Source organism: Catharus ustulatus, chromosome 3, assembly GCF_009819885.2.
Source record: "Catharus ustulatus isolate bCatUst1 chromosome 3, bCatUst1.pri.v2, whole genome shotgun sequence".
NCBI classification, from domain to species: Eukaryota; Metazoa; Chordata; class Aves; order Passeriformes; family Turdidae; genus Catharus; species Catharus ustulatus.
Genome location: NC_046223.1, coordinates 45,444,178 through 45,456,514, shown reverse-complemented (window position 1 = coordinate 45,456,514; position 12,337 = coordinate 45,444,178). Strand labels below are relative to the sequence as shown.

The 12,337-nt window shown below is 39.5% G+C and overlaps 1 protein-coding gene across 2 annotated transcripts in view; it reads left to right on the top strand.

The window, feature by feature from the left end:
• PCNX2 (pecanex 2) overlaps nucleotides 1–12,337 on the top strand; it is a 155,207-nt gene that overhangs the window by 64,760 nt on the left and 78,110 nt on the right. For both annotated transcript variants that reach the window (XM_033055014.2, XM_033055015.2), the window contains 4 exons: nucleotides 271–380; nucleotides 3,368–3,464; nucleotides 9,893–9,985; nucleotides 10,459–10,609. In XM_033055014.2, the coding sequence (XP_032910905.1) occupies nucleotides 271–380; nucleotides 3,368–3,464; nucleotides 9,893–9,985; nucleotides 10,459–10,609 (451 nt within the window). The remainder of the gene's footprint in view (nucleotides 1–270; nucleotides 381–3,367; nucleotides 3,465–9,892; nucleotides 9,986–10,458; nucleotides 10,610–12,337) is intronic.

Below are 12,337 nucleotides of genomic sequence, written 5' to 3'. Positions count from 1 at the left end.
AAGAGAAAGAAAACCTGCCTTTCATGTGATTTCCTAGCTAATTGCTGATTATAGGGGAGTTACATAATATGACCACAAAACATGTCTTTAATTGCAGGTTTTTTCCACAGTAATGAACTTTGATATGAAAAAGGATTTTCAGTCATGGTAGATGGTGTACAAATTTAAATGTTGTGCGTTTAGCATTGCATGTATGATGTGTGGCTTAACCTACTTACTTTGACTTTTTAAGTTCTGCATTCCTAACTTTGCTTTCTGTTATCCTCTCAGGAACCCTGGGATGCGCAGCACATACCAGCGCTGTTCTCTGCTTTCTGTGGTCTGCTAGTTGCACTTTCTTATCACCTCAGCAGACAAAGCAGCGACCCATCTGTGCTGATGTAAGTTGCCTGTAAATATTATTTGCTGATTACTCTGTCTGTACAACACACAGACAGAGTGATGCCTGGGTTTCAGAACCACAGGGGTTGCTTCCTGAAAGTACTGTGGTGAGGTGAAATTCCTCACCATATCTGCATGGTTGGTATCAGTCCTCTATATGAAAGAAGTGCTACAGTCCAATCACCAGCAGGTTTTCCCGTCTAGGAGGTTGAGTGCTTGCCAGGTTGGAGGACAGTGATTTAGTTGAGCAGGATTCAGGCAACTAGAGTTACAGAATGTGCATTGGGTAGCACTGGGGCTGGGAGAAGGGACATTTAATGTGCTAGGAAGATGACTGAATCCCAGCTCTTGCCGAGGATGGCTACAGTAGGCTAGGCAGTTTGAGGTTCCATCCTTTGTTTTGTTCTCTGACACAGTCTGCTAGAGGTAACTGAGGAGAGGAAGTGTATGCTAGGAGCTGACATTGCAAACAAGGGAGATTAAGGGGAGAAGTCTCAACATTGTGATCCACATGTTGAGGTGATGTGTGAGAGAGAGACCCAATAGATCTATAGCTCAGGGGCAGCAAATGTGAATTTCCCAGTGACGGAATTGTGATAAATGGCTGTTATAGGGGCTATATGGGTCAGCAAGCAGCTGGGCAATTACTTCTATGCCTGTGGGGCTAAGCAAGCAAGTGGTTTTGGGCAACCAGTATCACCATGCCATTTGAAATTCTGCTTCACAGCTCAGTTTTATCCTAGAAGAGTGCAGAAGGCCTGTGAGGAAACCCACAGGTTCTCTCCTTTGAATCATGAGGTGTGTTCTCACCTTTGATTCATGAGGTGAGGCTCAAGGCTCACTATTCACAGTTCTGCAATGCAGAAGAGAGTAGGGGAAAGTGGAGAGCTTTTTAAGCCATTCAGGATTCTGTTTTAGTAGAGAAACTTGGAAAAAGCAGAACAACACTGATGAGGAAGGAAAGGATATAGAGCACTAGTTGGAAATTGTCATCCCAGTAAATCTTACTGAAGAGTTGAGAAATTCTTTCTTCACCATCCAAGAGTTTAGGGAGTCTGACATTTATACATTGCTGGGTTCTGATGTGGCAAAGCAACAAGAACTGCTTGCATGTCTTGCCATGAACTTTACCCATGACCTACTGTGTGAGACATGGATGTCAGGTAGACCTGGATCAAACTTTGTGTGGATGGTGTGTAGTTTATTGGCCATTACAGTATGGAACTTAGGAATGTAAGGAAGTGAAGCTATATGTTGTGTTAGGGAGAATTCTTAGCCTTGAAGTAAAATATACACAGGTATATTTGCAAATCAGCATGGAATTGTGAGTTCTTTCAATTTGAGGTAATTTAAATATATCCTTTCCTCGCACTTCCTAGAAAGGACACACCAGTTCATGAGCCTCTTTAATAAAACAGAAACTTTTTTCCTTGAAACTTTTGTTTTAAGTAGTACAGTAATTTCACAATTATAAGCTGCACCATTTTCACTAAAATTTTGGTCCAAACACGAAGTGCGGCTTATAATCAGGTGCAGTTTATATATGGACAAAGAACAAAAAGTTGCTGTTTTAGTTTGGAGGACAGGTGTCTGCTGAGAAAGGCAGGAGCTTCTCTTTGAAATGGAGAATGTAAACCCCCTCCCTCCAAATTATTATAATTTTGAAATCAAGGGGCTTTCAGGCAAAGATATGGGAATTAGGAATAATAGTTCTTTTCTAGGGAAATTAAAATAGAAATACAGTACTACAAAGAAACAAACTCCAAACCCTGACAAAGTCAGAGTACAACCTGACACCCTGTCAGGCAGGGTGTTGGTAGCAGTCCAATTAAATGGTGGCTGCATCCTCCTGCAGTGACAGATGTGATACAGTTGGAGCAGTGCTCCTGCAGAAGGTGCAGTTTCCCTCTAAAGGTCCAATGGTGATGTGGAGAAATCTGGTTTCCCTCTGGAGTCCAGTGGAAAAAGGGGCTCCCTTAGTGTCCCAAAACCTCTGGTTTTATCTTGGTAAGAAATGTTGAGCTCTTCCCCCTGGCTGGAGCAACTTCCAATGGGATGAAGTAATTTTATCAGTCACACAGTGGGACTCAATGGGCCATTAGCAGAAAATGACTCACTGGAGGAAGGATGGGTTGTGAAAAGATAAAGAACAATGCCCTGCCTAGTTTCAATGGATGGCCCATTAGCAGAATATCTCCCACAGAGATAAGGATCACTGCCCCCACACTCAACAGATGGTGATAGAATAGATACCTTTTATCATACCCTGTATTGTAACGTGCAGCTTATAATCATGAAATTACTGTAATCTTAAACTATTAAATGCATTTTAACTTGTAAATATAGCTAACAATTTCATAACATTTGCAATGAAATCTTCAGCAACTGCAATGGTTGTTGAAAATCTAAAAATTAAGAATACGTATACAGCAATATCAAATGTTTATTGTGCAATTGTAAAAATGCATAATCCTTAAATAGATTTAAGATTTTTTCTCTAGACAGCTCTGAACTTTTAAATAAGTTAAGGAGATTGAAAGAAGTGTGTAAGGTATGGCCTATGGCATAAAATTTAAGATGGATGAGGAGGCAGCACATAAATCTTTGAGAGAATTAATATACAGTCTGTACAGAATTGGCTTCCTTGGCCATTTTAACATGGGTCTAAAGAACTCTCATATTGGTTTCAGCTTAGCTGAAACAGAATTTGGAGTGATAAATGCAACTGTACCCTCTGTTCTTTCCTCTAAATGGCTGAGTCACACTGATTGGGCTGCTGAGACTTCTCGGGATTCTAATGAGGAATTTCTGCCCTGATCACAGGTAGAGCTGGTTTGTGTCAATCTTCAGCTGTACACAGATACGAATGCATTTGTATACATGAAGAAGGAAATCTGAGGCTGTTCTTCCTCCTCTGTCCTTCAGAAATATTCATATCGGTTGCACAAGTTCAGAAGTATCCTAATTAGGAATTTTTTTTAAACAGGTCCCTTATTCAGTGTAAATATGTCCCTCACTATCTACGCCAACGATTTGAAGATTCGTCAGAAGATCCACTCCCAGAAAAAATGAGACAATCAGTGGTAAGGTTTTTTTCTTCCATTACTTTCAGTTCAAAGCTCTGTCTCTCTCATTCATTTTGCCTGCTGAGGAACCTTGTAAATGTTGTCATTTAGTAATGTAAATTACTAAATTCACAGATAGATGTTCTTTACAGTAAGGCCAGCAGTGCGAAGGGGGATACATGCCATTTTTCTTTCTGAAGGGCTCCTTTGAAGGGCTCTGCCACATTGATTCTTTAATATAGTCTGTAGGAAATGCACTCATAGAGCTTGAGGAGTGGAGCATCTCTCATCCTAGTACACAGAGAACTAATGCAGGTTTTGTGCACAGTTACAACCTGGCAGGCTGGTGTGTCCAAGGTAGGCTGGATTGTTCAACAAGCATTCAAAAAGGTGAGCAGTCCTGCCAAACTCTGTCTGTTCTGGAGAGGAACAGGATTCAGACCACAGAATTACACATGTTTAAAACAGCCCTTATTCTTTATTTTTCTGTGGCTAAGGCTACCTGTTTTTCAGGAATGCCTTTTCTGTGCCAGGAAATACTCTTGACTATGTGCCCTCCATCCCAGCTGAGCCAAGTGGAGCACACTGTCAGACTTGGCACCTAGAGGTGGAAGAAGCGCATGAAACTGGGATAGTATGGGAGAGGGAGGTGCATGCCTGGTGCCAAGCATTGCCATCTCATCATCTCTTCTTTGCTTGGCAGGCTCTTTATTTACTACTGTCTGGCAGGAAGCTCTAAGTTGGTGTCGGCTTGTTTCTCACTTCAGCATAAACATTGTGAAGTGACCCATCTTCCTTTTTGTGTCTTTTTATATTAAAAAAATGTTGCTGTTACCCAGGGGAGGTTGATCTTATAAGGCATTCATGTAGGAAGATCATCAAGTTTCCAGAAATGCTAAGGGATATTTGACATTTATTAGTAATGTGATGTGTCCTGCTTTCTGGCTGTCAGACAGCTCTTCCTCCTGGCCACATCCCCAGTGCCTGCATCCAAGCATTTGCAACCTAGGCAGCTATTCCTAAACTTCTGAATGCTCTCTGAAATCCAGGAGCATTCAGAGAGTCTCTGGAAGATAGGCTGCCTTTTCTGACCCTTGGACTTGACCTGGGAGTCCATAGTTCCTACTGGCCTCCTGATGTCCCTTCAAAGTGATGCATGTCTCATGTACATCTTGAATAATTTCTTAGGCATTTTATAAGACATTACACAGCCTACATTCAGCATATGCATTGATCCCACAATACCAGTGTTTTCTGCTTTTCTAAACTCCTGCTTAGATTGTCATTTTTACCATGTATAATGTTATTTTAAACTGCTTCCTCTAATAGGGCCTACATAAGATTAAGTGATATGTCTATTTCTTGTTGCTTGTATTGAGCTACAGTTTATTAAAAACTACAGTGTTTGCAGCAGCTGATACTGGAATGTAAATGTGCATCTAGAAACAGAGTAAAAACATTTTTGTTGGAATTTTGCTGTATTCTGTGATGTTTGTGGTGTGTAGGTTATTGCTATGGTTCATTGACATTCTGTTCTTGTACATGGGGTCTGTATGGCAGATGTAATGGAAAGCTTCTCATGCTCCTGTAGTTCTGTCTTTTTCTGATAGTGCCTTTCTTGGAGAAATACAGAGTCTGATCTCATCTGTTCTGCAGATGGAGCCCAGCCTGGGGACTGAAGCAGTTACTGCAGCTGTCCACTTAACCAGTTTCATAGTGCAGAGGGAAACCTTGAGCAAGGCTTTAATACATTGAAAACAAAACCCAAAAATAGTGGAAAAAAATCTGCATCTAAGATCCTGGCTGTATTTTCAAAATGAAGTAATTCTGCAGACTTTAACAATTTTTATATCAGTGACACGGACAGGGATCTGCTGTCTTACACTGCACAGCTGCATTTGGGCCCTTGAACCAATGGGGTGGAAGATGCAGAAGTATAGGGATAATGGCACTGGGATTTGCCAGACATAGGACTTCCGTTCTTCTCTTCACAGTGTTCCATTCCTGTCACATTTTGTCACACTTCTAGGATTAACTAAGTGGGCTTCCTGGCACCTTTGCTCTCCAGGAAATACCTGGATTTGGAAATTGGCGCTTTTCTGCTCTGTACATTTGATACTCCATGCTGCTGCTGCTATTAGGCAGAGGCTGCTTTCCTTCAGTGTTGCTGGAGCTTTCTAGTTCTTCGCCTTCATTTCTTTTTTTTTCCTCTGTCTGAACTTCCTTCAGTCTGTATAAAAATTGTAAGCAAAAATGTTTGCTTATGATGTCAATTTTAGCAGTGCTAATTTTGAAGAAATCAGCTGAAGAAAGAGAAGGTAGCTTCTGATTAATGTGGGCTCTTTGTCTAACCCCTGTGTTGCCTGGTACCTCTGTTTCAGTTAAACACCAAGGAGCCTCCCACTACTGTCTCACCAATGCAGTGCTAACAGGGCAAGTAGGGAAGAACTGAGGCAGGGGAAATGCACATGCATCGAGTTCAAGGAGCACAATGAAGTCACAGTCTCTGCTGGCTTGCTTCAGCAATAGCAGTCATGTTTAGGATGTAGGACTCAGCTGACTCTTCAAATTTAAAATAATTTCCAGAAGTTTTGTAAGGGGATCTTCAAACAGTTCAGAAACTGAGTGAAACAATATTTCAGTATTCAGAAGAGATTTCATGGTAGTTCATTTTTTCTTGAAGTGCTCCCCTGTGAGGAGAGCATTCCTGACCCGTGTCAGTGGCAAGAGATGGCAGGATGCAACAAAAGCCAGCCTTGCCTTGGTGACATGTAGTTTACATAACACCATTTAAATAAGACCCATTTTAATCAGAAAACCAGAGGCATACAGAACCAAACTACCTTCTCAAGGAGCTGAAAGCAAACAAGGTTAATATTGTAAATTAATGTTTTGTTTTCTGGATGCCTTTGCATTGATGTTAGGAGTAATAAATACAGCATCACTAATGTTTAGTTCCATGATTTTTACCCTTTTCCTTTCCTTGAATAGCTATGTAAGAATTGCCAGTTTGGAAGCTCGAATTATGAAGCAGCTGTGATTGATAATTGACCATTCAGCTTTGAGAATGGAGCTTCCTACCATTATAATTAATTTTTGTAGGCATCCACATGGCTGATTAGTAGATTAAGCAGTGACTTGAGAGTGATAATGTGTTACATTCAAACTCAAGGTTCCTTCCTGGTCTTTAGAAAAAGCATTTAGATAGCTAATAAAAGGATTTTTAAAAAGCTCCAAAAATCTAATTGAAAATAATGGTTGGACTTGATGATTTGAAACATATTTTTCCACATAAGCAATTCTATGATTCTGTGATACCAATTAAAACAAAAGAAAGTGCTACTCTAATATATTCTGCTTGTGAAATCCCCAAGGCATCAGAGGTAGCAATGTTGATTTGGGTTTCTTTTTCTTTTTTCTCTTGAGTGTAAGATGGAGAGTGTAGAATGGCTTTCAGCCCAAACTATAACAGTGACTATCTCTCACTGGAGAAAATTGAACTGTGAATAGAGTGTAATTTTTACATTTTTGGACCAATTGCAGTGAAGGGCTCAAGCACCACGCTATAGAGCTATGTGGTATTCAACTCGTAAGTTCCTGGCCTTGGGAATGACATCAAAAATCCTGCTTTAGACAGTTGGGTCCAAGGTAGGCACATGCTTTTCAGGAGCTAGCTGCATTCCACAGGAAGGCCAGAAGCCACAGATCCACCCCCAGCAGGTAGATACTCAAGGTTTTCTCCTGGAGTGTAGCTATGAGTCCCTCTCAGCCAGAGAGATCACTGCCATTTCCTGGAGGAACCTGTCCCCTGTGCAGTGACACAGAACAGAAGCAACCACTACTCAGCTTTGTTTTAGAAGGAAGAAAGCCTGAATTTTGTGAGAAGCTTGAAAGCGTTGGCCACATCAAGAGGGAACTCCTGTGGGGACCATCGTGCAAGTCGGCAGCTGAGCGGTGTATGTACATTTTGAAAGAGTTGAATGCAAGGGCAGAAGGACAAGCGTGGGCATATATAATATCTAAACACTTTAAATATTGCCAGAAATGGAAAGCAATTGTCAAATTTGGGGTTGAATATCTGAATAAGAATAATTTCCTTAAACACACAGGCCCTTTTCTGTATAGGATTGTCAGAAGTGATGAGAGCACTGTAAAAAGGACAATTCCAAAATGAAAGGTGGGAAATGCAAGTCCTGTGCAATATAATTTGTGTAATATGTTCCCTTCTGAATGTAATGTTTGAAAAGATTCTCTTTGGTGATCTGGCCCAGAATGGAAAGTTAGGATGCCACCTCTCTCTGAAATGTGCATTGTTATCACCTCTGCTGATTTTACAGCTAAATTCTTAATATTTTACATGATTTTTAAAGTGTCAGCTTCTTCAGTCATTTGATTGTGAAAGAAATCAGACATTTTAATAGTAAGCCTTTTGGATTGTACAGAAGAGCTTGTGAATGTGATTGGAGGGTGTTTGTTGTTCTTAGAAGCTTGTTTTAGATTATTGAGTAGTTGAATTCAGCTGTGCAGAAAATGATACTTGATCAAGACTTTTCATGTTGTGTATTCACAAAAGGGCTGAAATAGTGCCATATAAATTTGACACTGCTTAATTTTCTTAAATACTGCTGTTTGAAATAGATTTTGTATATGCAACATCTTTAAAAATATCTGGAAAGGTTAAAAAAAGTCATTTCCATTGCATGGATTGGAAATAATTCTGTTATTCATTTTTATTAGACTGTGTTTTTTCACTACTGCTACTTGTAACTGAGAGAAAGTTGTGAGAGAACTGAGGGGGGTAGGCAGGGGGCAAAGGTTTCATCAGGGAAGAGAAGGCTTTTCCTGTGAGCTCCCTCACAGTGCCTTGTAGTTCTTCTATTGAATATGGCAGGCAAGAAGCAAGGCTAGCAGGGCTGTGCTTTGAAAAGATGCTCAGGAGGAGTTACCAAGACCTAACTCTGCTCCCACTCTACTCCTCCACCTTCCCACCACATTTAGCCCATGCAGAGTACTGGGCTGTCCAGGGAAGGATGGCTCTCAGAGTGGAGGGAGCACTGCTCTTTTGGAGGTATGTACATACTCCTGAGCAACCTGGGAAGGGCAAAGGCCATGGTGGTAGCTTGAGATTTCAGCTAAGCCGTATTGGGGTTTCCTGGGACAAAGCAAAAGTACTTTCAGAGCCTGAAGGCTTTTTATTCCTGCTGCATTTCAAAGGGCTGCTGCAGTAAGTGGAATTGCTGATGCTGGTGACCTTTTACTGAGAAGCATCTTTCATAACAGGGAGTGATAGGCAGCCTAAATATAGAGGTTGCTACCAGCTTCCTTGGTAATTCGCAATCCTTCTGTTCTTCGCTTCTTCTGCTTGCTTTCATTTTATCTCCTTTATTCGTAGGTTTGCCATACCATCATTATTTTGGTTTTCTTTCTTTTCCTCTGATGAGATGGATTAAGCCTACCTAGATTGCACCACTAGGAAGTCAGATGACCCTCTGGTTCTAACAAAAGTGTTACTTTTCATGTGTTGTTTCTAGGTATCTTTGAATTAAAGCATAAGTCAGCTTCTAAACCAAGAGCTACAAATAGTTTTTCAGTTGCTAACTTAGCAGCAGTATTGAGTGCTGAACCTAAATGCCCTTCTTACAAATCTAAGACAAGATTTTCATTTACTCACAAAAGCATTTGGATGTCCTCTGAAGTGTAATTCAGAAGGCCACACAGATCACAAGCTATCTTGTTTATTTGTTTACTGAGAATGACGTTTTAATTGCAAGAAAAATGTGCTGTAAAAATGGTGATATTTCCAACCTTTAGAAACAAAGTTACTCCTACCATAGTTACAGATCTTTACATAAAGGCAGATGTGTCCTTTCATTATCATTTAATGACATTGGAAAAGTCTTGTCTAAAATCCATAAAATCTCACTGCAGTTTGACTTCCAATAAAGAAAATCAGAGAATGGGACATGTCAGTTTAGAACATAATAAATATATTAATGTTGTGTCTTAGAAAACATTACGGAAAAGCGTGACTTTTTCAGTAATGCAAAAGAAAGGGAATAAAAAATATTAGTACTTGAAAATAGGAAATAGAACCAGAATTTTGATTCCCAAAAATAAGAAAGTTGTAATGGAAAAGAGTTATATTCTTCAAGCAGAATAAGATTCAGTATTGAAATGTATTCCTTTCATTTTTCCAATATTATAACTTCATTATTTTAAAAATATAATTCAAAATTAGGCATGAAGAATTTAAATGTGATTACTTCAACAAACCTGGAGTGTGAAGAAATAATTTCTCAAAGCAGAGTGGAGAAAATACTTTTCTATTAGGGAGTGCCAATTAACCTTATCGCAATGCAGTGTGTAAGTAATTGAGAACAGAGTAACTTACTTTGGTTAAAATAGTGCTGCCTTACTAACTTTGTGTAAAATAATTATTTTCACAGAAAGAAATCTTGAAATCAGATCTCATTGTCTGCACAGCAGCTGCTGTTCTGTCATTTGCTGTCAGTGCCAGTACTGTGTTTCTGTCATTAAGGGTGTGTATCTATCTTTTTTTTCCCCCCTAAGGTTTATGTCTCCTATGCAAAACCACACGATGCTTTAACTGGAAAGAGAAATTAGTGAAAATGTGTTTACTGGTAGCAATAACGCTATTATATCTGCAAAGCAGTTAGTTTCTGGATATTTGTATTAATTTCAGTATTACTTATTTGACGTCTGTTTTCTTACACCTCTACAGCTCTTACAATATGGAACCCAGGGGACATAATGAATAAACCTGATATTTTGCCTTTTTTTCCTCCAATCATGGAGGAAAAAATTGGTTAATTGTGTGTGCAAAACATATGTGTCAAAATCCATATTCACCTAGAGTCAAGAATTTAAATATAGGAATAAAAATAAATAGTACAAAAATACAATTATAGAAACTGTTAAAAAATGTTTATATATATCTATAAATGTTGTATGCAAATTATAACTATGTTTCCTTTTTTCTGCTTTGGCCCAGCCATTTCTCAGCATTGTCCTGTTTGCTTTGGCATGGACAGTGGGATTTATAACACATTACATCCTTCCTCAGCTCCGCAAGCATCACCCCTGGCTGTGGATCTCCCACCCCATACTCAAAAGCAAAGAGCACCAGCAGCGGGAAGTGAGAGGTTTGTAACTTTTGAGTAGCACACGTATCTGATCTGTGAACCTGAAAGAGTTGTCTTCTCAGGCCACTGCCCAGACTGGCTGAGGCCAGGCAGACACACCTGGAGATTGTCTAGTCTGATGCCTTTCCTCAGAGCAGGGTCAGCTAGAGCAGGTTGCTCAGGGCTGTGTCCAGATTTAAGTATTTTCAAGCATGGAGACTCTAAAACATTTCTGGAAAACCTGTGGTAGTATTCAGTCATCCTTGCAGTAAGAAAGGTTGATTCAAATTGTGCTGTTTGGGTGTTTTTTAGTGGGTTTTTTGGTGGATTTTTTTCTGCCTTTTTTTTTTTGGTGGTTTATTGGTATTGGTGCTATTTTTTTGTTGAAATGGATTTTCAATTTGTGCCCATTTCCTTTTGTCCTGTCACTGGCCACTACTGAAAACAGAGTGGCTCCATCAACTTTACTTTTCCCCCATCAGGTATTTATATCCCAAAAATGCTGCCAATCAGGCATTAATAAGATATCCACAAGGATTTTTCTTCTCAAAGCTAAGCAATCACAGCTCTCTATTTCTCCTTCTGTGTTGAATGTTCCTATCCCTTAATAATTTCACAACCTCTATGTGATCTTTCATGAGCCACTGTCTGATCTGCCATTTGTTTTACATTTCAGTACTGTTACTTGCTGTGTTACTTGACATGATACAGTTCATGCCTAATACATTGGCATTCTCCATAATTAAAAAGCCTTAAAGATTGATGAAATTGAGGCAGATTTTTTCCTACTTTCTGACATATCAGATAATGCAGTGCAATTTAAGTGTTCTAATTCCAATTGTAACACTTTTAGAGAAACATTAAAATTTAAAAGAACTGAAATTTTCTTTAAGATTTGTTCTTGCTGATGTCTGCTGGCTTCAGTGGGTGGTGCCTTGATACATGTGAATATCAGTCAATATTTTAGTATGTCCAGATCTGATTTCCTGTTCTGATAGAGTTATTTCTGAAGCAGGCAGTGTACTTTGAAAAGCAAAGCTTCCCCCCTCCACCCCAGCTCTCTTCTTGCATTTGCTACCAGCCAAAAGCTTGCTTGTCATTTCTTGATGGATCCCACGCCTTAATAATCCTCAGTATATGCTTCTGAAGTGTTTGAAGGCAGCATTTGCAGAACAGTCTGTTGAGGGACTTAGGTCTTTTCTTCAACTAGACTGCAAAAGAGTTCAGATAACTCTTTGGAAAACCATACCTTGAGGATTTAATTTTTATTTTTTTTTTAAATTGTGTTTCAGAATGATTACTTTCCAAACCAAGGGTTGGATATGAAAAAAGTACCCAAGAGACTTGAGTGAATGTTGCCTTTTAACTTTTACTGCAATATGCCAAGGAAGGTATAATAGAAATGTAAATATTAAGCACCATGTCCAGCTGAAAACTGTGTCCAGGACTTCCTGTGCACAGTAACCAGTAATTCTGGTAAATACACAAGTTGCACTGTTTGTTTCAGCACTAAATCATAAAAGACCAAAAAGGATTTCTTTGCCTTGTCCTGGTTAAGTCTCTCTTCATTTGTCAGAAAACATTGTTTTGCTAAATGCAGTGACTCAGCATTTGAAAAGGTTGAAGGTTGAGACCTGCAGGATTGATTTCCACAGATGGGTTTCCTTCTGTTTTGAGATCCAGCTGTATTTCTCATTCTGCCAACTGTGGGGAACAGGCTTTTTTTACTTCTTTTGCTGTCCTTATTTA